The sequence below is a fragment of the Pezoporus occidentalis genome, unplaced genomic scaffold (genome assembly GCF_034315485.1).
Source record: "Pezoporus occidentalis ecotype Australia unplaced genomic scaffold, CSIRO_AGI_Poc_V1 ctg88, whole genome shotgun sequence".
Classification (NCBI taxonomy): Eukaryota; Metazoa; Chordata; class Aves; order Psittaciformes; family Psittacidae; genus Pezoporus; species Pezoporus occidentalis.
Window position 1 is genome coordinate 2697357 of NW_026916242.1, and position 26075 is coordinate 2723431.

Sequence of the window (26075 nt, forward strand, 5' to 3'; positions counted from 1 at the left end):
TCTCTAAACTGGAGAGACATCAATTTGATGGATGGACCACTCAGTGGATAAAGAACTGGCTGGATGGCCGCACACATGGAGTTGTGGTCATTGGCTCAATGTCCAGCTGGAGACCAGTAACGAGTGGTGTCCCTCAAGGATCGGTGTTGGGACTGGTCTTGTTCAACATCATTGTCGGCGACGTGGGCAGTGGGAAGTTTGCCAATGACACCAAGCTGTGTGATTTGGTTGATATGCTGGAGGGAAGGAATGGCATCCATAGGAACCTCAACATGCTTGTGAGCTGGGCTGATGCCAATCTCATGAAGTTTAACTATGCCAGGTGCAAGGTCCTACACCTGGGTCAGAGCAATCCCAGGCACAGCTACAGGTTGGGCAGAGAAGAGATTCAGAGCAGCCCTGCAGAGAAGGACTTGGGGTTATTGGTTGATGAGAAAATGATCATGAGCTGTCTTCAGTGTGCGCTTGCAGCCCAGAAAGCCAACCGTATCCTGGGCTGCATCAAAAGGAGCGTGACCAGCAGGTCAAAGGAGGTGATCCTGCCCATCTACTCTGCTCTTGTGAGACCTCACTTGGAGTATTGTGTGGAGTTCTGGTGTCTTCAACATAAAAAGGACATGGAACTGTTGGAAGAAGTCCAGAGGAGGGCCATGAGGATGATCAGGGGACTGGAGCCCCTTCCATATGGAGACAAGCTGAGAAAGTTGGGGCTGTTCAGCCTGGAGAAGAGAAGGCTGCGTGGAGACCTCATAGCAGCCTTCCAGTATCTGAAGGGGGGCTATAAGGTTGCTGGGGTTGGACTCTTCATTAAGGACTGTAGTGATAGGACAAGGGGTAACGGGTTCTAACCTAAACAGGGGAAGTTTAGATTGGATATAAGGAGGAAGTTCTTTCCTGTTAGGGTGGTGAGGCACTGAATGGGTTGCCCAGGGAGGTTGTGTATGCTGCATCCGTGGCAGCATTCAAGGCCAGGTTGGAGAGAGCCCTGGGTGGCATGGTTTAGTGTGAGGTGTCCCTGCCCATGTCAGGGGGGTTGGAACTAGATGATCTTAAGGTCCTTTCTAACCCTAACTATTCTATGATTCTAAGTTTTGTAATTTCCAAATGTCAGTTTTGTAGTAAACATTTGCTTAATAAGAAAGGCAGTTTCAGAGACCTTAACCACTTTAAATGTGATAGAGGGTTTGTTGTTTTTTGGTTTGTTTTTTTTTTTAATCTCTGTCATACGTTAATGGAAGTTGAGAGTGCCTTTGGATAAAACTAATTTAACATTACTTATGTAATATAATGCTGTATACAATTACGCTTATTCTTCTGCTGTGTGAGAAAGCAGAGCAGCTGAGAGCCTTCCAATAAATGGTCCATTACCCGTGGAGGATCTGCATAATCAGTTTAAGATATTATGTAAAAAGCGTTGGTCCTTGCATATACATCAAACAAGAGTTTTTAAGAACTTGGAGTCTTAAAAAAATCTGAATCTTAATTCTGTTGTAATGTAGCTGTTGACAGACAATAACCTTGTGAACTTGAAAGAAACTTTTTTCTAATTTCTAATATTGCAATTTCTGGATTTCTTTGTACATTTATGTAAATATCAAAATCTTACTCTGTGCACCTGAGTCCTGCTAAAGACCACACAGCTTTATCAGGATCTGTTTTGGAAAAACAAACCAAGAACAACAAAAACCCCCAACAAAGCAAAAGAAACCCTCAACTAACCAACCAAAAAAAAAAAAAAAAAGTCAACCAAGCCAAAAAACCCAACCCAAACAAAAAAACCCCAGACTTACTTACTTCTTTCTACGTCACAAAAACCAAAGGTTAGTCCTGAACAGAAGAGTTATGTTTGGTTTTTTAGTAATTTTAAAAATTGCATTATCCAAGGAAATGGGAAGCAAGCACATGTGCTGGTTGTAATGCCATAACTGCAGTCATTAAGAATTTTGTGAATGTCTGGATTTCATGTAGGCAGAACATTCTAAAGCAACACTTCTGCCTATTGTGACTATTCTTTTCTTCACAATTTTATTTCAAGCTGGTTTTTCTTTTTCAGCTGGCATTTATTCAGTGAAGGTGAAATTTGAGCCAGAGTGCTTCTGAAAATTTAATCTAGAAGTACTGTAGTACTTTCTTCTTTTCTGAAAGCGTTATTTATTGACTTCTTGGAATCACTGCAGCAAATCTGTAATGTAAAAGGAATCTTAACTGAAAAGTAACTTGCAGTGTTGTCATGGCCATTCTTGTTTTACTTGTACCTTTGAAGCCTTATTCTGTGAAGCCAGTCCTGAAGGATATTTTAAAAATTCTTATTTATTGGGGTTTTGTATTTTTTTAGAAATATTTTTATTTCTTCCTTTAAGTATGACTGCTTCAGGAAAGACACTCTCCTGGAGAGCTGTTTACCTGTTGTTCACTGTTTTCACTAACTACTTCTAGTTCAAAAACTTCCAGTCCTTATATGCTACATGGCTCAGTCCATAGGATTCCTGGATAAAACACATTTTGTATCATCATTTGGGGAATCTAGTGTTATATCTTAAAGAGTTGATATAGCTAAAGTGAGTTTTTTCTTTTTGGTTGGTTAGTTGGGGGTTTCTTTTGCTTTGTTGGGGGTTTTTGTTGTTCTTGGTTTGTTTTTCCAAAACAGATCCTGATAAAGCTGTGTGGTCTTTAGCAGGACTCAGGTGCACAGAGTAAGATTTTGATATTTACATAAATGTACAAAGAAATCCAGAAATTGCAATATTAGAAATTAGAAAAAAGTTTCTTTCAAGTTCACAAGGTTATTGTCTGTCAACAGCTACATTACAACAGAATTAAGATTCAGATTTTTTTAAGACTCCAAGTTCTTAAAAACTCTTGTTTGATGCATATGCAAGGACCAACGCTTTTTACATAATATCTTAAACTGATTATGCAGATCCTCCACGGGTAATGGACCATTTATTGGAAGGCTCTCAGCTGCTCTGCTTTCTCGCACAGCAGAAGTGGTGTATTCCATTTTGTAACTGAACACAATTACTGGGTATTTAGTACTCTATATGAAAAAAATAAATTTATCCTGTATGATGGGTAGACTTTCCTGTTTTAGTTAATGAATACAAGGAAACTAAACACTGTGCAAGTACCATGATTACTTGAAAATACATATAGAGAGTATTGTTTCATTGTTTCATCTCCAAGCAACTATAGTATGTTCTTATGTGGTATCCATAGAGATACCTAATTTTTCTGTTTCTCCTTTGAGGAGGAATCTGGAGAACTGAGGAGAAAAAAAAAAAAAAATAGCCAACACATTGGTAATGAAACCATGCAAGACCAAATACCAGGATTTACAAAAGCAAATATGTTGCACAAAGTAACATAAACACTAAAAGAGTAAAAGCAAGTTTCAGAGACAGGTATAATTTATTTGTCTCAAAGAAAAGGTTCACTGAACTCATATTGCCAGAGGCGAAGTTGAGATAAGAGTTTTTACTGTAAGTACATGAATGGAGGAAACATCAGTGGCTGACAGGCTACGGAAGAGAAAAATAGCCTCAATGTAGTGCCAAATCTGTTATAAACTTGCCTTTAAATTGTAAAAGGAATTAACAGTTTGGGAAAGCTTTAAATTAAGATTATGATCCAGGGATTTGGCTGCATGACTTATTCAGACCTAACTAGAAACAAAGTCTTGAAATTTTGAGACATATTTCTGTGGTCTGGAAAAATGTTATAGCAGTCATTCTCTGACATGTGAATGACGGAAATATCATGCTTGCTAGAATAAAAATACACATCACTTTTCTGACAATGTAAATCATGTTTTTCACTGGCTTTCATTGCATTGTCAACAAAAAAACTTCCATGTATTTTCTCTGAGTTGGCTCTATTCCAGATTTTCTGTTTGTTACATTAGGGATTGGATTTGCTTGTTAGTGAAGAGTGAATTTCCTGGATCTGCACTTGATGAATACATAACGGAGGCAGATCAGTTTACGTAAGTGGTTGTATATTCTAAAATGGGGTTATATTAGAGAAATTTTCTTTTTTTAAGATCAGCTGTAGTATCCTCTACCTTTTAAACATTTTTCTTTCCTACAATATTAATATCTTTCAGCTATCTTTTGAGTATCACTGTAAACTAATCCCTTGAAATCAGAGGTTATTGAATTGAAAATAGCTAGTTTGGGATAACTTTAGAAGAGATATAGGTCATGTAAGGTGAGTTGCATATAAGAAGTTGAATCCCTAGAACCACACACAAATTGTCAGTCTTCCATAGTCATTTTGCTTTGGTCTTTGTAATTATTTTCATGAACAATCTATAGAGAAAGAAGCAACTTCTAAATGAAGGGCTTGGCGAAAGCTTTTGTTTAAAATGAGTTGTCCCACTTAGCACTGTTGTATTGCCAGTCTTCTGACAAGAATTATCAGGGGTGAAATGTACCATAGGTCTAATTTATTCAGTCTTAGAGCAATTAATAATTCAGAAATGTTTTAGTTCTTATTGATGTTTAGCATTACAACTAAACAAATAATGTATGTACTGTTAGCATCTACACAGGAAATTACTTGAGAGTAGAAGGAAGAATACTAGATTTTTAATTGTTGATTAGAGCACATGCTTTCTAGATTGACCCATTTACCTAAGAACTTTCTGGATTTGTATCATAGCCTGCTGCTTGTTTTGCAAACAATCAGAGAATAGTAATATTGAAGTAGCAGGGATAAAATCAGCTTATTTTCTGTAGGAACTCTAACTGAAGGCTGCATCATTGAATAATGACTACATAGCAGTTAATAATGTGAATCTTCATTTATTTAGTAAAATTCAATATCCCTGGAAAAAAAAAGCCATATTCTTTATATACAGATGTGCAGAAGAGTGAGCATAGCCAAGAAAATACGTGTAGGCTTGCTTATGACTCATCAGATTTGATCATTTGCCTCATTAAATTTTACTGTACATCTTTACCCAACTGTCATGGTAATAACTTCATAGTTTTAATTAATTTTTGTACATGTAAGATATGGTTATTGGGACTTAGTAATATCACCTGGCTTCTTTAAGGTGCTGAAAACTTAATTCGAGTTGTTAAAATAGCACTATGAAATATACGATATTATAGAGAACATTGAAAATAATGCTGTAAAAATTCATTGTCATGTTATGGAATATGTGGAAGCAAGAGCAGATATGTTATTTCTAACTCTGAAAAACTTGAAGATAAATACGTGGCGTCTGTATGGAAAACGCATTTCCTCAGTACTGGGGGTTTGTTCCTGTGTCGAAGCTTTGGTCTAAGCTTGGCCATTATTTGTGTAAATGCTAGAATGAACATTTTTTGATTCCTATAGAAAATATTAACAATGTGTTCATGCTTTTTTAGCCCGGTTGACTCAAGCTCAAAACGTCAAACTTCTGCCTGTAAAATAATACAGGACTAGATTTAATACAAGTTGGTGGAGAACGTTTTGGAGCAGCAATCTATTTACATATCAAGCATAGAAAATGGAATAATGAGAGATACACTGTTTCTAAAATGACATAAATATGACCCTGATGCTTTTCTTTGTATGCACATTAAAATTATATTTTAAAAGATAATTTGAAAATAATAATAATTCTCATTCTGCCATGTTCCATAAAAGTATATTAATATTTCCATTTGTATTGTGTTGTTATTGGCTTGTTCCTGGATCCAGGACTTTCTTTCTAGTGCTGTGCTACTGGGTAGTCTGTGGTATCCAGCAGTTTGCCTGTAATCTTTTATTTATAAATAAAGTTGCTTTTTGTGTCCTGCTTGATGGAGAGAGTCTCCATTCAGGCATGCATGCACAATATAGCTATGTTGGATTAGAAGCCTATTTCTTAATAGTAAACTGAGAAAATGGGGGGTGTTATGTGCTTCTTTTTTTGTTTTGGGTGTTTTTTTTTTACTATTGGTGGTTTTAATGTTGGTTTTTTTGGGTGTGTGTGGAAGCTTTTAGAAGGACCTCTGAAAGGGGTTTGATGGGGAGAGGAAATATTTTCTTTTTTTCCACTCATTTTCTTACTTGAATAAACTGATTTTGATGAAATAATGCTTTAAGTAGCATCAGTTTGCTTCAGAGTGTATGTATTTGCAGTACTTTAAAAAAGGCATAACAGGAAAATACGATCAATGAACTGTAACACAAAATGTGTTCAATAGGTGTGGGGTTTTTCCCAGGCATAGATTGTTATTAGGCTGCTAGGCTAAATCATTAATAGAACAGAGTTACGTTATATGTTGGAAAAGAACTTTTTTCTGTTTTATGTTAACACTGGGCAATGTGCTGCAATCATTGTCTGTGGTGTCTCTAGAGAGAAATGCTGGAGTTCATTTCAGCCCTAAGGATACCACTTAAGCCTTCCTGAATAAATCAGTGGAATATGAACATGCAAGCAACAAGATTGGTTTTCATTCTGATAACATCTGTAACAACTCAGAAAAACTGCCATAAGGCCATAGTGGTATTTGGTAAAGTGAGCAGTCATGAACTTTTAGTTTTACATATTAGAGGCTTCTGAAGAGTAAATTTAGCCCAAATGCAGAGACAGCCATAACAGTTAGTGACATTTTTCAAGTACATCTTTGGTAAGTTGTTCCTGCAGACATGGTATTCATCACCCTCTGAGTATCTGCTCATAAAGTTAACTAGACAACTATTTTTAACGTTTTGTAAATTCTTTCTCAAAGCGATGGGAACATCCTCCAAAAGGCTAGCTGAATGTTATGGCATGTGTTTGTCTTATTCTCTGAGAGTGTCTCCCCTTTCTTTTTGTTGACGTGTTTGGTGTTGCATATTTTGTTTCTGAAGATAGTCATCAAAACATGAAGTTGCGTAAGTATTTCTTAGACTGCCAAATAGGCCCCTGCTTGTTGGTAGGCATGGTGGACTGGTAAGTGGTGAAAAATTGGTATCATATTTAGCTTATAAAGGGCAGCCCCTTTTTTATTTGGTTTTAAGATAGTTGTTCTAATGGCTGTAGATCTTGCTCTCTTCACAGTCTAAAAAGAGTTTATATAACTATCTAACTATTTTAGATAATAACTGTGCGTAGACTGATTACATATAGCTGCACATATTAACCATAGTTTATATCACTCAATGCAGAAAAAGCAAATTTTGTGTAAGTGCAGTCATAGAATCATTAGGGTTGGAAAGGACCTTAAGATCATCTAGTTCCAACCCCCTGGCCGTGGGCAGGGACACCTCACGCTAAATCATATCACCCAAGGCCTCGTCCAACCTGGCCTTGAACACTGCCAGGGATGGAGCGTTCACAACCTTCCTGGGCAACCTATTCCAGTGCCTTACCACCCTAACAGGAAAGAATTTCCTTCTTATATCTAACCTAAACTCCCCCTGTTTAAGTTTTAACCCATTACCCCTTGTCCTGTCACTACAGTCCCTAATGAAGAGTCCCTCCCCAGCATCCCTATAGGCCCCCTTCAGATACTGGAAGGCTGCTATGAGGTCTCCATGCAGCTTTCTCTTCTCCAGGCTGAACAGCCCCAACTTTCTCAGCTTGTCTTCATACGGGAGGTGCTCCAGTCCCCTGATCATCGTTCTCAGAATCTGTTACACCACATACAGTATTGGCTAATATACCATGTAGGGGAGTTTTCTGGGGGAAACCCTACTATTTAACTTTCCACTGCTACCACCTTGGTTTAGGAAAAAGCCCCTCTGCTAGTAAGAGCTTTCCTTGGCTTTAAAACATATTTAAACGGACATGGCTGCTTGCGTTAAAAAAGTCCCTGTGAGTTTTCAGCTTAAAGATAAAGAAGCAGATAATACCCATCCCCCCTCCACAATTTTATTTCTGAAAAAGAGTTGTAAGCTAAAGGTACCAAATAATACTTGCGTTACTTACTTTAGCTTTTAGGTACAAATAAAGTTTATGGAAAAGGATCTTGGTGACCTTCCTTTCAAGAGATATTGCTCACCCTTTTGGCTGATGCATGTTCCCTTGATGTTGAGAACAACAGATGTCATCCAGCTTCTGAAGGAAAAGTACCTTTTAAGAGGCAGCTGCTTCTTAGTCCAGGCATGGCTGGGCAGATCTTCAGGGTCACCATTTGAGAACAGTGAATCATTAAGATGCCACAGATGAAGTTATTACTTCTTCGGTAAATAAGGGGAGACTTTGCATTCTTGGGCTTTGTGTTCTGGAGAAAAAACATTTCTGTGTTTTCCTTAAGTGCTTTGTGTCTGACAGGAAAAACATCTGATTTTTTTATATAGCCATTTACTAGGATATAACAGAATCACATGATTGTGAGGGTTGGAAGAGACCTCTGGAGATGATCTAGTCTAACCCCCCCCTGCCCTGCCAAGGCAGGGTCACCTAGAGCAGGTTGCACAGGAATGCATCTAGGCTGGTTTTGAATGTCTGCAGAGAAGGAGACTGCACAACCCCCCTGGCAGCCTGTTCCAGCGTTCTGCCACCCTCAACAGAAAGAAGTTCTTCCTCATGTTGAGGTGAAACTTCTTGAGCTTTAGTTTATGGGTACCACTTAAGGAGTCTATCACCACCCTCTTGGAGCCCCTCTTTGAGATATTTAAATGCATTAATGAGATCCCTTCTCAGTCTCCTCTTCTCTAGACTAAACAGGCCCAGCTCCTGCAATCTCTCCTCATGAGAGATGCTCCAGACCCCTGATCATCCTTGTGGCCTCCTCTGGACTCTCTCCAGTAGCTCCTTGTCTTTCTTGTACTGAGGAGCCCAGAACTGGACATAGTATTCCAGATGTGGCCTCAGCAAGGTGGAGTAGAGGGGGAGGATCACCTCCCTTGGCCTGCTGGACACACTCTTCATGATGTACCCCAGGATACTATTGGCCTGTCTGGCCTCAAGGGCACGCTGCTGGCTCATAATCCACTTCTCATTCACCAATACTCTATCTCATCTCTTTACTAAGCTGTGCAAAGATGCCTTTTTTTATGTCTTTTATCATAGTGAAGAGTATTTGCCAAGAAATCAGAATCTGGTTTAGCTCAGCTGAAAAAACAGGGTTTTGAAGTCTGTGCATACCCTTGACTGGCTGATTTTGAGGAAGAGATGGCTTGTGTAACATCAAGTTGCAGGTCCATGAGAATGTAGCTTCTGCTAGAAAATTGTTAAAAAATAAATCTTCCTCAACTGCTATTAAGTTGACCTAAAAGTGTTTCTGTACTTGGTGTCTGTGGCTCCTGTTTTGAGGGGGGCTGCAGGGGCAGCCTCTGTGAGGAGAGCCTGGTGCTGGATATGGCCATTTCCGCACAGCTCTAGTGGACCCACCCTAGAGAACAGTTGAGCCCCTCAGCCAAAATGGTGGCACCTGTTGGAAAACACACCCAGAAAGGGGCAAAATGCCATATGTCAGCATGAGGAGAAAAGTGTGAGAAGCAGCCCTGTGAACACCAGGGTCAGTGGAGGAAGAGAAGGAGCAGGGGCTCCAGGCGCTGGAGGAAAGATTCCTCAGTAGCCTGGGGGACAGGCCATGGTGCAGCAAGTATTTCCCTGCAGCGCGTGGAGGAGTATACCAGAGCAGGTATCTGCTTGGCAGCGTGTGGAGGATACCACACCAGAGCAGGTGGATATTCCTTGAAGGAAGTGTGGCATACGGATTGCTCAGACTGGAGCAGACTTACCTTGAAGCCCTGCAGCCTGTAGGAAAGACCCATGCTGGAGCAGGGGAAAAACGTGAGGAGGAAGGGGTGGCAGATAGCTACTGCAGTGGTGTGACCCCAGCCACCCCATTCTCTGAAACACAGCACTACACAGTTGTGTTAACACATTTCTTTTTCACATTAAAGTGTGTTTTAATGTTTAGGCTAGGTAAAGCGGGACTTGTTTTTCCTTTTGTTGTGAGGTTTGTCTTAAGATGAGTTGACAAACTGTGTGCAAATTTTAGCTTTCTCCCCACACCCCTTTTGGTTTTTTTGCATCATAATTGGCATCTGTTCTCTATGTCATTAACGGTACCTAATTTTCTATGAAGTATCTGACAATTAATTCTCATACTTGCTGCTACAGGGCTTTAGAATTAGAGGCAAATGATGACTGTGCCAGAAGCTTTTATTTGGATATTTTCATTGCTGTTGCCCTCTATTCTCTGTTTTTTGTTTTTTGTTTTTTTTTTCTCATGTTCTCCTAGGATCTTCTTGTTCAAGAGCCTAAAAGCATTTAAAGTTTACAGAATGAAAAGATGGCACAAGCGATGCTGGTACCACCAGGATCTGGCAGCTTCTTCTGTTTCACCAAAGAATCTCTTGCAGCTATCGAAAAACGTATTGCTGATGAAAAAACTCATGATGACGAGCATAAAGATGATGGTGGTCATGAGGAAGATCACCCAAAGCCAAGTCCTGACTTAGAGGCAGGAAAGACACTGCCATTTATTTATGGTGATATTCCTCCGGGAATGGTATCTGTGCCCCTGGAGGACCTGGATCCATATTATATCAATAAAAAAGTAAGTATTTTATATTAAGAGTGTAATTAGAACAGTCCTGTTGAACTATAAAGTGATAAATGCTCTGGTGTGGAGGTAGTCAGAAGCCCTGGTTGAAAGTATTATGCAGTATGTGATATCACCTTAATTACTTTGAGTACACTAAATATGACTGTAACTCTTCTGCTTAATAAGCTTTTCTTTTAATGTCTACGGTTTCCCTATGATGATAGTTTGAGTTAGTGGATTTGATTTAGATGTCCTAAAATCTCTTCAAATCTGATTGAATGCAGATACATTTGAAAACTTCCTCTGTCTGCCTACTCTGTTCCTGGGGTTTCTAGGAAACATAGACAGTACCTGAGATCTATTTCAGTAAGGTAATCTTTGGAAAAAGCGCTCATTCAGTCATCTGCCAAAATGGTTAATTGTCAAACTTTCCTTGAAATCTCATAGAAATATTTGTTTTGTAAAAAGTTAACTGTTAAACACTGTCTGGCTAGGAGTGACATAAGTAAAAAGAATAAATATTGTCATCACATACATGTCAGCTTCATATGATGTGATTTAAGTGGATTTGTAAGAGTTTGTGTCACAGATATGTTTTCTTAGAATTTGCTTCAGGGCCACTGCAACTATTCTGAGTCTCATGGGAAGATTTGATTTTTCTGGCCAGTTATGTTTCTCCTGGTGGTTTTTAATACCAGTTCTCCAGCAAGTAATTGCTCCCTGGACTGCCCCATGAGCAACATGAAGACAGTACACTAGTAGGATAATTTGAGGTCATATGACCTCAATAATAATATGTTACAGAGCAAGGAGGTTCTTCAAAGTTGTTGCTTCATTCCTCTTAGAGTGACTTTATATCTGCATGGATGAGAAGTTTTCCCAGAAATTTCATATAAGTGATGTGGGTTTTTTAATGTAAAAGAGGATTTGTGGCTCAGTATCGGTTCAGCAAAATAGCATAAAAATAACATTGATGCCAGTAGCCTGACGCTCGTTTCTCACATGGGACTGAGTGTAAGGACTAAAACTGTGTACTTTGTGTTTTAATATTTGGTCTATGGTACATGCCCAATATAGACCTGAAGACAAAATCTAAACTAAATATGTACTGCAATGCGACTCAGTTTCTTTTGTAGGTAAAATGAAAACAAAAGGAGAAAAGAGCAAGGGTGGTGACTTTGGCAAGTACAGATGAAGAAAATATGTTTTTATGTAGGCAGAAGTGGAATATAAGCAGTGAGTGGTTATTTTATTGTCTAAATCAATAAAATGCTTGCTGAATTAAAAACAGGACAGGTTCTTGAAATCAAGTGCTAGATAATCAACAGATGAGTAACTTGCATGCAAGTGACCAAAGAGCTATATTATCTCTCTGTAAGAAGCAGTGAAGTTAAAGTAGTGGGGTTTTTGTACAGCATATTGAAAACTAATAATCAGATGTAGGTTTTTTTAGTTAGTTTAGGTTTTGTTGTTGCAACTTCATGAATGCTACTGTCAAATTATCTATTTCTTTTACAATAGAATATCATTAGAAAACAGATTCAATGTTACTACCTTTGTATTTTCAGATACTAGCCTTCTGGGAGAATAATCATAGGAAATAGATTGAATTAAGATTTAATTAGATGACATTTTCATTTTGTCTCATAGTCAAAAAAACCTGGTTGCATAAATGGTACAAGTGATAATTGTACATGCAGTAAAGGCAGTAAAGCCTTTGAAAGCCAAGGATATCTCACCTCAGGAGCGGTTACAAAGGACTGAAATAGTTGCTTATAAGTGTCCAAAAATGTTTGGTTAGGTGTTTTGTTTTGCTTTGCCAACTTTGACCTGAAGTGCAGGTATTACAGCTGGATTAATTTTAAATGTTAAAAATGACAATCTTTTAATGTAATAGCATAATCCTGGGAAAAGCTGAAATGCAGATTTTGTTTAAAAGTACAGAGGATGTCTGGTGTTGATTTTTCATTGCTTATGTGAAAATTTAGACTGGTATTTGCTTGTAAAATTCTACTGATGTGTAAGTGCAGCCTCTATGGCAAACTTGCTAACAGGTGTCCTTAATTTCCTATTTCCTGTCTCCTCTCTTTTTTTCTGTTTGTTTTTGTTTGTTTGGTTTTTTTGTAAGACTTTTATAGTATTGAATAAAGGGAAGACAATCTTCAGGTTCAGTGCCACACCTGCCTTGTACCTTTTATCTCCTTTCAATATTGTTAGAAGAATAGCTATTAAGATTTTGGTTCATTCATATCCTTTTCAAGTGGTTTGTTAAAAATTATTACTGGTCTTTTTTAATCTTTAATAACAATGGGGGTTTTTGTTTAGTGCTTAAATGTGTACCTACATTTAATTCTTCCTTTCAAAATGAATCAGAGCTAAGATTTGTCTCTTTAGCTTTCTGGTTAAATTCAGAGGGAGATACACAGCATGTGTGCCTAGATTACAGAGTTAGTGATATAGCCATCATTATTGTGAAACCTCTTTGCATTGTTGATGACATTATTTGCATCATTATTTGCACCGTTATTTGCATTATTGATAACAAGAGTATGTTCCTTAACTATAGTCAACATTGTTCAGCATGCTCATTATGCTCACTATTTTGACAAACTGTGTTTTTATGACATGGAGTAACCTTCCAGAGTGGGCAAAGAATGTAGAGTAAGTATACTTAAATCAGCTTGTAATTTTTTATATGGTTTAAAAACAAAAAGTTAAGAGCTAGACTATATAGTTTTACTTACTCCCGTGTGTTATACCAGTATTCTCCTTTTTCTAGCCTGAGTTTGATCCTAGCTGCTACTCAAAGCAGCATAGACCTTCAAGGTCAAGGAAGAAAACAAGCTGTGATATTGTTATTTTTTTCCTCTGAACAATATTCTGATTAATACTCTTAATTCAGAGTGTTTGTACAACTAATGCTTTTATGCATTCTCCTTGAGCTGTTCCTTCGGAATTTTTATATATATATGTAAAAAAAAAGAAGAATAATAAGGCCATTCTGCCTGAAACTACTTCTTTTCATTGAGGAAGATGCTTTCTAAGGCCCTTTGAGGCATCTTCATTTTGTATAACAAAATCTAAAAGGGGTCTCTATATTTTAGAGAAGAGGAGACTGAGGGGTGACCTTATTAGTGTATATAAATATATAAAGGGGGAGTGTCACGAGGATGGAGCCAGGCTCTACTCAGTGGCAAACAATGATAGGACAAGGGGTAATGGGTACAAACTGGAACACAAGAGGTTCCACTTAAACGTGAGAAGAAACTTCTTCTCAGTGAGGGTGACGGAACACTGGAACAGGCTGCCCAGGGAGGTTGTGGAGTCTCCTTCCCTGGAGACATTCAAAACTCACCTGGACACATTCCTGTGTGACCTTATCTAGGTGTTCCTGCTCTGGCAGGGGGATTGGACTAGATGATCTTTCGAGGTCCCTTCCAATCTCTAGCATACTGTGATACTGTGACACACACACCCTTATTAAAGAAAATACCTCTGCTAAGGATTATTATTTGACATTCTCAAGTATACCTGGTCATCCATCAAGTGCTAGAAAACCCTAGGTTTCATTTACCTATGGATTTTTTTTTCTGACATGGCAACCATGCTGAAGTTTTTATTTGAGCAAAAATATTTTTGTGATAGTCATGATTATTATTATTATTTCTGCTGAAATTTCAAAATCTTATATGCCAGGAACTGGAAAAATGTATCAGATAAAATAAATAATCGATCCAATTATCTTGCCGAGCAGTGGTGGGAAAACAGCCATAGTTTATGTGAGTTTGTAATTACTGTTACAGTATGTGTAACAGTTACTGGGTCCTAGTGGTTTTCCATTATGCCTGTGGTGTTGTATCAATGAAGGACAATCTTATACTTCTGCTTGGATGTTTTCTCATAGATACACTTTCACTGGAATTTATACTTTTGAGTTTCTGGTAAAAATCCTTGCAAGAGGCTTCTGTATAAATGATTTTACTTGCCTTCGTGACCCCTGGAACTGGCTCGATTTTGTTGTCATTTCCTTTGCGTAAGTATATAGTGTTTTTAAAGTAAAATATCAGATTTTTTTTTTTTTTTTAACCTGTAATAATTTGTTTGGGTTATTTTATCTCATGTAAAATGAATTGTAGTTGAATTGTGTTTCAACTTTTTCCATTTTAGTATTTTACACTAATGTAGCACACAGCAGAATTAGTGGACGGTCCCACAGTTTAAAAGAGATGTTACCACTGAACAATTAATTTTAAAGAGTATTTAAACAATATAAACAGGGAAATCATTTTTAATTTACATTCAATGGAGATTCACTTAAGTGTGTGTTTCTTAGGGAAAACTTAGTTGAAACAGGAATATATGAATTGCAAGTCTTTCATTTAAAGTTCCCCTTCCAAAAATTCCAGTCTGGATTACAGGTCCAGGTAAGCAGTGTATGCTTTACCTCAATTCTGAATAACTGTGATTTAATCCTACAGGTATATAACAGAATTTGTAAACCTAGGCAATGTTTCAGCTCTTCGAACTTTCAGAGTATTGAGAGCTTTGAAAACTATTTCTGTAATTCCAGGTAAGAAGTAAATGTGTAAAATAGTAGGCACTCTACATCACCTCTGTTTAATTTTGTGTGTGCTGTCATTGTGTTTGTGTGTGGAATCCCTCACTACAGATATGTGACAGAGTTTGTGGACTTGGGCAATGTCTCAGCCTTGAGAACATTCAGAGTGCTTCGAGCTTTGAAAACAATATCAGTCATCCCAGGTGAGAGCTAGGTTAAACACTGAGGCTGACTGAAATTCGAGAGGAGCTGAACTCTTATCTTTAACAGAAGCATCCAGATTTTAGTCTTAAGTGCAATTTGATTCCCTTTTCTAATACTCTAAAATGCTCAGCCTCAGAGTTTAATACATTCTTGCATGAGAAACTGAATCACATATCCTGTGCATACTTCCATTTCATGGTGTCGAATTTTCTCTCCCACATTAAGGATCAAAATGTTTTTTTTTTTTTTATTTTTCTCTCACTAATTTTAATGTTACTGTTTATTGAAGACATTTGGGATTGAAAATTTCAGTCTGTTGTAGAAGTTGAATTCCTGACAAAAGACCAAGATAATAAAGCATGGGAACTGCATGGTGTATTTATTACCTTAAGATGCCTGTCTTCACCAAACTACAGCTCCAGTTGAAGAGGATGCAAAAGAATGCAGTCATAAGAATTTCTACCACAGTGCAATTGTGTTCTGTTTTTGTTTGCTGTTGTAGAACCAATGTATTGGAATAGAGCACTGTTAAAGGTTTGGAGAAAGAGGCATCAAGAAGAAAATGAAATGACAAATTTTCTTTACATGTAGTTTACATGTATAGAAAGCATGAATAAAAAGTTCCCTCTTCATTTGAACAGCAAGTGTTTTGGAACGTGTCACATTCATTCACATTCATATTTTCAAATTAATTTGTCAGGAACCATAAGACTCATTGGTACTTTTTTTTCCTTTGGAAAATATTTTTAAGACTTTTTAGAAGCTGTGCATGATATTTGTATGTTAGAGCAGTTCACGTCACATTTTAGTGTAGGTAAATATTTAATATGATAACAAAAATCTGCTTCTCTCTGCAGGCTTGAAGACTATTGTTGGAGCCTTAATTCAGTCTGTGAAGAAGCTCTCAGATGTAATGATTTTGACTGTGTTTTGCCTGAGTGTATTTGCACTAGTAGGGCTGCAGTTGTTCATGGGCAATTTGAAGAATAAATGCTTGTTCTGGCCATCAGACAATTCAACATCTTTTGAAAATTACCTAGCTCCATACTTTAATGGCACGGAGTTTGACTGGACAGCATACATTGAGAATGAAAGTAAGAAACACTTTTGCAACTTAAAAAAATTTTTGTGTTTAAACACATTCACACACAAGATTACTATTTCATACTGTAGGTTAAAGGTAAAAAGCAATTAAATGTGATGACAAAGAGTAGGGATTTGCATGTATTTGTATCCCAAACCTATGCTGACATGATTGTTCTGCACTTAGAAACATATTTATAGGGTTAGGTTGGTTTTAGAATCACAGATTCATTCAGGTTGGACAAGATCTCCACAGTCAGCCAGACCAGCTGCTGCTTGCCTGCAGGTCCAGTCTCTAACTACTCAGTGCCATGTCCAGTCAATTTTTTAGTATCTCTGAGAACTGAGATACCACAGTGTCTCTGGGCAGCCTGCCCAGTGTTTGACCTGTCTCACAGTATCTTTTTAAAATATCAAATCTGAATTTTAAACTTTTCATAATTGCCTCTTAACACTTCCAGTGTGCGCCTCTGGGAAGAGTCAGGCTCCATCTTGAGTTTTTCATGTTGTAGGCAGTGTGAAGATCCACCTACACCCCCCACATCCTCCCACCCTGATCTCAAGGCTGAACAAACCTAATTCTTTCAGCCTCTGCTTGCATCTTTAGGTTGCAAATAAGGTAGAAAAGCACTAGATAAATATCAGCGATTTCCTAGTTAAGATGTACTTTTATTATTAGGTAGATGTAAGAAATCAGTTGGTCTCTGTTAAATAAAGAACTCACTAAGCAAGTAGTGGTTCTGATAGGAAAGAAGATGGTATTCATCTTGTAGGACATATTGTTTACTAAGGGGACTGACAAAGACATCTTAATCGAGATGTTTTTCAGTAGTCTTAATCTCTGTAGACTGAAGTGATAACAGGCAGGTTCAGAAACAGACAGCTATTTTTTGTGTTTGTGTCATATTAAGTGGTAACACCAGTAACCATGAGATGTAGTACATCATCTTCTAATTGCCAAAAATTTGATTCATTTTCATGTGTGAGTGTGTGCTGGAAGTGGATTTACGGGGTATTGCTCAGTAATTATTTGCAATAGTGTGTTTAAAGAAAAACAAATTGGTAGAATAGTGGATGCTAGCTCCCTCCTCACTGACCCAAAAGCAAAAGCAAATGCAGTTGTTACAGGCTGAGTTTTGATGAGTCATGTTTCCTTCCTTCCTTAAAAATGGACATTAAAATTCTTTTTTCTGTATTTTCAGATTTTCTTTCTATACTTCTGAATTGTTAATGTTCTCAAAATTCTGTGACTGTATTTACATTTTTTGTGCAATCTATTATTTTAGCTGGTTTATTTGCCTAAGAAGTGTTGCAGAAATGGACTGATGATAGTGCTTTGTGGATAATTTTGGCTGATAGCTTATATGCTGTAGAACACTTGTGAATTTTCTCTTCAGATACAGTATAGAGGTTTTCTATTTCCATTTTCCACTAAGTATCAATCTAAAACTAAACCACAGAACTAAAATCTTCAAGAATGTCATTTGCTTCCTATACTACAGCCATTGACTTTGCTGGGAGTCTCTACAGAGTGCGAGGAAGTTCCACCTAGTTATGTTTATATTCCTCCATTCTTATATAACCTGTTCTTAATCATTTTTATATGTCAGTTGTATTATAATTTCAGTGAACTCAGTTGTTTGTCCTCCTAGTATTATTTTTCATCATATCATATGCTGGTCAGCTGTGAGTGACTGTGATGCCATCTAGTGACTTTTTCTAACATATGTGCATTTTCATTTGTTAAGGAACAAAGCCAGATTTACTTTTTGAAAATATATGAACAATCCACATGTCAGAGTATTGGCACCTGGCATTTAGATCAGTAGCTGAACATTCAGAGTTTTGGCGAGCTCTAAAGAATCTATGGAAATAATAGGATTATAATATTTCTAACATTGTGTAAGTATTGTTATTGAATGGTAGGATTTTGGCATTACTAGGCTTGATGTAAGTGTTCAGTTTGCAATCCTCCTATCTTCATATATTCTTCATCATAGTTTCTGACTAAGTAGTTTTTTACCCTTTTAAACCCCAAGCCTTTTGTCAGGCTCTTTGCCAGCCTGCTGTCTTACTTTCACCTTGCTCTCTGTCTGCCAAGACCCCCCAGTGTCTTTTCTGCAGAGCTACTCCCCAGCTGGCAAAGCCCCCAGCCTGTATCACTCCAAGGGGTTCCTCCTTCCCAGGGACACAACTCTGCATTTGACTTTGCTGAATTTTCTGTCTCCTGTCAGCCCTTTCCTCCAGCCTACATAGATCCCTCTGAATGGGATCTGCCCTCAATTTACTTCTTCCATAGTTAGTTACCATCTTTCTATCTGTATTCTTTTTATTTGTTTTAAAGAACAACATAGTTTGTCATTCTTTTATTTCTGAACCCTACAACCTTATAATTAAAAGAAAAATTCTGTAAATTAGTTTACAGTCCAGCAGCTGTTACAACATTGTCATTGGAACATCCATCTTCCTTTTAAATGCTACCTTCATATTTTAATCACAGGATGTTCTAGTTAATAATTGCCAATGTTAGCCAGCCATTGTAAATAGTTCCATTTTAAATGAGGTAGGCTTTAATTATCTGATTACAGTCTGCCTACTGAATAAGCAAAAGAGTTCTAGGCTTTGTGCTTTATTTCTCTGACTTACTAAACATCAGATTTTGGAAGGATTTTCAGTATTTGCTATAAAATAAGAAATGACTATGTAATTTATGTTTAAATGTTCTAATCATTGTTCTAGGATTTCTTTTTTACATCATGTTTTTATTTTATTCTTTAATTTTGTAACTTTACTTACCAGTATGGATGTGCCTGTATTTGAACCCCTTATTGGGAAAACACGAATGGGAGATTATGAACATTCAAACCATGGTAACTTGGACATAGGTTCATCCTCACAAAAAAACCTGCCAAAACCTCCTACTGATAAGAATCATGTTGCTTCCTGTTTTTTCTTTAGGTAATTTCTATCGCTTAAAAGGACAAAAGGATTATCTACTTTGTGGCAATAGCTCAGATGCAGGGTAAGGTACACTGAAAATTGCATTCTACCTGTCTAACCAAAGTGCAAAACACATCACTCTAAACTTGAGAAGCTAATTTAGCTACCTGACTTCACATTAATGTGTGGTCATGGTTTGTAGTAAGTAAAAATTTGAATGAGTAAAAATGTCAAATCAGGCAATACGTTGCTGTAAATTCCTTTAAAAACCTCTTATGTAAATAGAAAAATTGCATTTCAGGGAATCAGTCCATCCCTTTGTTTTGGTTTGTTACTTCTTCAAAACAGATATACTTAAGTCTTTTTTGGTAAACATTTCATGTATATATATATAAGTAACTATCAGGTAACTTTATGTGTGTATGTAAATATGCATCAAGTGTACATGCACATACATGAAAAGAAATATTTATAGTATTTTTTCTATAGTGGCTTTGGAGGCAAGAACCTCTTCTACTGTTTAGGACTAGAATCGTAACTGAAACAGTGTGCTTACAGTTGATACCAAGATTAGATCACCTAATACATAAACTGAGATGTACAGTTTTAGGAGATAAAAGTATTGCTATGGTGGTATTTGCTGTTGAGGAATTGGCAGAATTTGTTAATTTGACTTGACCAATTCAGAGACTTGAGGAAACCAAGAAATCTGGTAGGCCAACCCTGCTGAGAGATAGAATTCAGCATAAAAATATGTATACTGACTTTCTGGTTTTTTGCATGAAATTATTCACCATATGGAGTCTCTGTGTTAAGTAAATACATTGTTTCCGTGGAAGACATATCTGCAGAGGTCATACCAAACTCTTGGGAATAAGTTTTATTTTGTATTTAATGGTGAAAGAAGGTAGGAATAAAGATTTTCATTTACTTATTTCCTCTTTTCTGGCTTTTTAAAAAACACTCTTTTCATTTTCCCACTAAATTTTAAAATATTGTAAGCTGCAAATAGATGCCTAAGGTACAATAACTTAAAAACAAATGTAGTATTATATATTGTTTTCTTTTTTATATAGATTGCTTTACTTTTTTTTTTTACTCTCTTAGTAAATGTCCAGAAAAGTTTATCTGTGTGAAAGCTGGTAGAAACCCCAACTATGGATACACAAGTTTTGATACATTCAGTTGGGCATTCTTGTCACTGTTTCGACTTATGACACAGGACTACTGGGAAAATCTTTATCAGCTGGTGAGTGTATAGTAAAAATTGTGGTTAGTGTCTTATTGTCCCCAAATTAAACATGGAAAGGCCATTCATATTTATATTTCATACCATTGTTGTTGTTTGCAATTGAAAATCAATTTGTGAAGAGAGTCAAATTCAGTTGCAGAATTAAGCCGACATGGGCACTTACTACAGAATCTCACATGATTTCTGAAGAGGCCCATGAGGTTTTTTGATCTTTAATTTTTGCTATGTATTTTTCATTTTGTGCCTCATGATAGGATCTTATATTCAAAAACTTTAATACTGAGTTTAAATTGTAAAAATAATTCCATGACAGCAAAATCTGCATCTAAGTTTTTGTGCTGGAAATCCTGTTTTTCATAACTAAGAATGTGTGTCTTCTATAAATTACTTTCCTTACCATAGATTTTCATACGTAGTGTGTGAAAATCTGTTAATAAATATTGTCTTCTAAGTATTTAATCAATTGTGCCATCTTTAATTCTTTTGGTTTTTTTCATGGGGAAAGCATACTCGCACACGGTAAGTGTACTAAGCATCCAACCTGTGATACGTGATTCATATTAAAGACTCTAATTCCACATTCTTTTCAAGATTATTAGGCATTAAAAGAGCTTTGTCTCAAAGCAGCATTATCCTTAAATATGTTTTTAACATACATGAATGCTCCCTTTTTTTGATTATTTTGTAATTCGGAAAGCTTGTATGATCTTATTACAGAGCAGCTCAATAATAGTTTTGCACTTTTCAAATTCAGTAAATGCTTGTGAATTGCAGAACTGATGCATGTCTTTACCAGATGGATCATTTCTCTTCTTCTCTTATAGACACTACGAGCTGTTGGCAAAGCATACATGATATTTTTCGTTCTGGTAATTTTTCTGGGTTCTTTTTATCTGATTAACTTAATTTTGGCTGTGGTTGCCATGGCCTATGAAGAACAAAATCAAGCAACTCTGGTTGAAGCAGAACAGAGGGAGGCAGACTTGCAGCAGATGCTTGAACAGCTGAAGCAGCAGCAAGAAGCAGCTCAGGTATTTTCTAACAAGAGTTTGGATTTTAGTATATGCCATTGCATGCTGTTTGTTCAAACCCGAACCAATAATTCAGTTAAAAAAAAAAAAAGCCATTCTTTTACATATCTTGCAAGTACTTTAGTCTGCTTTCTCCATGGCTTTTTATTGCTTTTTAAGTATAATGTCTAAAATGTCAATGAATTTCTGAACTGAGAACAAAAAGTACTCCACAAATCAGTTTAATAGTTTTTTTAATAAATATTTATTCTCTAGAGGTAGTATCTAGTAGCCTGTCATGATATTTTTCCAAATTCTCAGAAGTATTTGCAATATTTGTGGAATACTTGTCAAGCCTGGATTAGAATATAAATGATTTTTATCCTTAAATTTCTGAATAATTTTTTGCTACCTGTACTGCCACCAGTGAATTAAAGACTGGAAGTAGTACCCATAAGTTTTTTCCAAAGAACATCTTAAGGAAGCTGTTACTTACAATAACAGCAAAAATTAGTTTATTAAATTGATACAGATTGAAGTATGACTTTATTTAGCTCTTTTGTTTGCAATGGAATTCAATCTAATTGATAAATTTAGTAATTTTCAGTTATTTTTCTCATGAGCTTTGTGGGTATATGCAGTGCCTTCTGACTTCATGATGTGGATGTAAAACAGAAAATTTGAATGGCAGCTTTCATAACTGCCCTTTTATTTTAACTCATATTGCAGAATTTCATTAGAAGGCTTTCACAAATCCATATAGGCCTTTGTCAAACATTTAGAAGTAATTTGCTATAAATCTTAGGAACGATGACTATAGCTTCCTTTAAAAAATGGTGTGATTTGTAAATCATCATGTTAAATAATTGCTGTGTCAGGCAATAGCAGCTGCAGCAGAGATGACTGAGTACAGCGGTGAAAGTGGGATTGGTGGACCCTCAGATAGTTCTTCAGAAGCATCCAGGATTAGCTCAAAAAGTGCCAAAGAGAGAAGAAATAGAAGGAAGAAAAGAAGGCAGAAGGAGTTCTCTGGAGATGAGGATGACATGAAGGATGAAAAGGTTCCAAAATCTGAATCAGATGGCAGTATCAGAAAGAAAGGTTTCCGTTTTTCTTTGGATGGGAACAGACTTGCTTATGGGAAGCCGTTCACATCACCGCACCAGGTACTGTGAATAGTGCAGTTGTTATTTTGGGGTTTGTAAGGTAACCATAATATCCAACAAACTTCACTGCACCTCTGCAAAGTAATGCAACCAAGAAGAAGTAATGTTGCATTGTTCTAAATCTTGACTTAATGTTATTATTTTCTAGATTGTACCTAAGCAAGTTTTTTGATTTCTCTCTCACTTTGTTTAGGATGTGGTGGGTCTTACGATGCACAGCAGCATTGTGTTTTCCCTAGTTCACTTGAAATAGGAATCCCTTATTAATTAATAAAAGGAATTTTTTAATGTATCAGTGTAGGAGACTAAGGGTATTGACACTTTCTAATATAATGCATGATCTCTGTGGATCATTAGAAGTTCTAGAAGTCCTGATTTTTCTCTTTAATACACAGGTGGAAGCTCCTATGGCCTTATGCATGTTCATTCTTTTCTCTCCAATAATTGTTTAGGTATGTGAATGGGTAAATTTACAGTATGACTTGCAACTCTAGGGCACATTTCAAATGTACCTAGGGCACTGTATTAAAAATAATGCTATCAGATTCTTGGGGGACATATTTTATGATTTTTTTTATACATAGGTATGCAGTAAATCTATGTATGCATTTTGTTTATGTTTCCTTTGCAGTCTTTACTGAGTGTTCGTGGTTCCCTATTTTCTCCCAGACGTAGTAGCAGAACAAGTCTCTTCAGTTTTAGAGAATACGGAAGAGATATAGGATCTGAAAATGACTTTGCTGATGATGAGCACAGCACATTTGAGGATACTGGGAGCAGAAGAGGTTCTCTCTTTTTGCCACGCAGGCATGGTGAACGGCGCAGTAGTAACATTAGTCAGGCCAGTAGACCCTCAAGAAGGCTGGCAGTGTTTCCAGTGAATGGGAAGATGCACAGCACTGTGGATTGCAATGGAGTGGTTTCCTTAGTGGATGGACCACCAAGTCTGTTGTTGCCTACTGGACAGCTTCTGCCAGAGGTGATAATAGATAAACCGACAACTGATGACAATGTAAGAAAGTTTAAAATTGCTCCATGTTTTATGACCTCTATTGCAGCAGACAATGTTTTAGTGGAGTTAAATGGTTTGAAAATGAATGAGAACTTGTGAATGCTTTTGCATATCTTACTGTAGTGGAATGGGTTTAGGGTGATTCAGTCAAGAGTGAGAAGCTGAAGCATGAAAATGAAAGAGGGCAAAGTACCGCATTTTTATATACCCGCAGAGCAAGGATATGCCTACACCTGCTTAGTGAAACAAATTAGTAATGTTCAATTGCTAAATTTGGCCTAGAACCCAAAATGGGGTGCTCAGCTTTCTACACATTCTGCAGATTGTTTTGTTGTCTTCATATGTTTTCTTTCCTTATAGTTTTAGCTTCTTTAAAAAACGTATTTCCTAGCTCTCTATTAATAATCTGCTGGTCCTGCTTTTCCCCTGTGTCCATATATTTGGTATTGTGCAAGTCGTGCAGTCTTAAAGATGATGTTGACATGTTGGAAGCTCTGAAACCCTTTTTTTTTCTCCTGAGTCTGAGAAATGAGCTGAGTTTCCCACTGCCTTGTATCAAGGTGTAGCTTAAAAAAAAGAAAAAAGAAAGTACATGCAAATTAATGTTTCTCCTTCTGTCAGTTTTTCCGTTTCCCCCAGTCTGCTTTAGGAATGGATCAGAAGGATCTGTTGCATATGTTTTCCTAGAAATTTTTATTGAAACAAAAAATTTTTACCTGGGTCACAGCATCTGAAAGTGCATCAGCCAGATTCCTTGCACTTACAGTCCTCTTGTAGTTCATTACGCTTTCATTTTCCTGCCTTATTTAATTTACTGAAAAAAAATCTGCCTATGCTCATACGTTCAAAAATTCTTCATAACTGAGGTGTGTTCATTGACACAACACAGCTTTCAATTTTTTTTTAATAAAATACCTAAAAAAGAGTATTCATTTTTTTTTGGGTCACCCAGATTTTTTCTGTTTCTTCAGTAGAAATTAATAACATAAATTGGAGATGATAGTTATTAAATGTTAAAGTTAACTTTTAAATTAGTTTTGAATATGTATGGACATTAAGACTAATTTTTTTTATATTTTTATTTTTAAATGAATTCTAGAAAGTAATTTATTGCAGAAAACTTCCTAATGTAAATCACTTATTATAAATATCTTGTGAATTGAACTAGTTCAACAGTGAAATATTGGTAGAAAAAGCATGGAACTGAGAACTGGGAATTTTTAATCAGTCTGGGTTTGTTTCCTTGACTGTGGTCTCCTTCAGTATTTCTTTATGTCTAATGGCGAGCTAATGCTAGTTAACTATAATGTGATTATAATCTGAGAATTAAATATAAAAATCATTCTATGGTATTTTATACGTATTAACAGTATTCAGAAATATAACATGAAAACAGCAATTTAGAAAAAAATACTAGATTTATATGTATAATAGAAGAAAAATCTGATACAGCAGCACTTAAAGGCTTTGTATACTATAAATTCATTGAAACAGAAGTCTTTGACAACTGTTTTGCAGTATTTCTAATATTGATTTTAATCCCCCGCTTTGTTTCTATAGAGCACTACTACAGAAACAGAAATAAAAAAGAGGTCTACAAGTTCCTATCAGATACCAGTGGAGTTGCTGGAGGACCCTGATTTAAGGGAAAGAGCCATGAGTATAGCTGGCATTATCACAAATACAATGGAAGGTGTGTCATAAGTGCAGATGTGCTACCTTAGAACAGTAACTGTACAAGTGAAGGCAATCAGGAAACCTAAAGCTGCAGTTCTTATTCCCTTGTCTTCGGTGTTATCTTGCAGGCTGAAACACCTTGGCCTTTTTGTTTGTTTGTTTTTTTGAGAAAGATACTACTTTTTGTAGAGAACTTGATATTTTGCAGGATATAAATTCATTAAATAGTGATAAAAATGAAAAAAACACAACCCTTCAGCAGAAACAGAAGGCTGAGGGGAGACCGTATAGCAGTCTTCCAATACCTGAAAGGGGACTACAAGAAATCTGGAGAGGGACATTTTACAAGGGCATGTAGTAACAGGACAAGGGGGAATGACTTTAAGCTGACAGAGATTTGGATTAGATGTTAGGAAAAAATTCTTCACTGTGAGGGTGGTAAGGCACTGGAACAGGTTGCCCAGAGAACTGGCTGCCCCATCCCTGGAAGTAGAGGCAAGTTGGATGGGGCTTTGAGCAACCTGGTTTGGTGGAAGATGCACCTGTCCATGACAGGGGAGTTGGAACTAGATGAGCTTTAAGGTCCCTTCCAACCTGAACCATTCTAATAATTGTAACTGTGAATGTTATTGACATAGTCTCAGAATACCTTGAAGGTATTATATCACAATGCGAATATGAAAGATAAAAAATATATTAGCCATTGCAAATAC

General features: G+C 36.7%; 1 protein-coding gene and 1 long non-coding RNA gene across 4 annotated transcripts in view; one reads left to right on the forward strand and one right to left on the reverse strand.

The window, feature by feature from the left end:
* The window catches only part of LOC134156585 (sodium channel protein type 2 subunit alpha-like), a 71250-nt gene that overhangs the window by 17558 nt on the left and 27617 nt on the right, over nucleotides 1–26075 (forward strand). Inside the window, exons 2-13 of one of the 3 annotated variants that reach the window (XM_062604738.1) lie at nucleotides 10155–10472; nucleotides 12589–12707; nucleotides 13032–13121; nucleotides 14365–14493; nucleotides 14939–15030; nucleotides 16080–16316; nucleotides 19264–19327; nucleotides 20353–20494; nucleotides 21322–21528; nucleotides 22386–22673; nucleotides 23305–23685; nucleotides 25246–25378. In XM_062604738.1, coding sequence (XP_062460722.1) covers nucleotides 10206–10472; nucleotides 12589–12707; nucleotides 13032–13121; nucleotides 14365–14493; nucleotides 14939–15030; nucleotides 16080–16316; nucleotides 19264–19327; nucleotides 20353–20494; nucleotides 21322–21528; nucleotides 22386–22673; nucleotides 23305–23685; nucleotides 25246–25378 — 2149 coding nt within the window. In that variant the 5' untranslated portion in view covers nucleotides 10155–10205. Of the gene's footprint in view, nucleotides 1–10154; nucleotides 10473–12588; nucleotides 12708–12845; nucleotides 13122–14364; nucleotides 14494–14524; nucleotides 14885–14938; nucleotides 15031–16079; nucleotides 16317–19263; nucleotides 19328–20352; nucleotides 20495–21321; nucleotides 21529–22385; nucleotides 22674–23304; nucleotides 23686–25245; nucleotides 25379–26075 lie in introns of those variants that run through there. The other 2 variants (XM_062604736.1, XM_062604737.1) reach the window with 2 other exon arrangements.
* LOC134156587 (uncharacterized) lies at nucleotides 1867–20152 on the reverse strand. Its single transcript, XR_009961964.1, has 3 exons — nucleotides 20040–20152; nucleotides 13205–13279; nucleotides 1867–2284 (listed from the first exon to the last, which is right to left on the reverse strand). It is a non-coding gene; the product is annotated as an uncharacterized LOC134156587 (long non-coding RNA).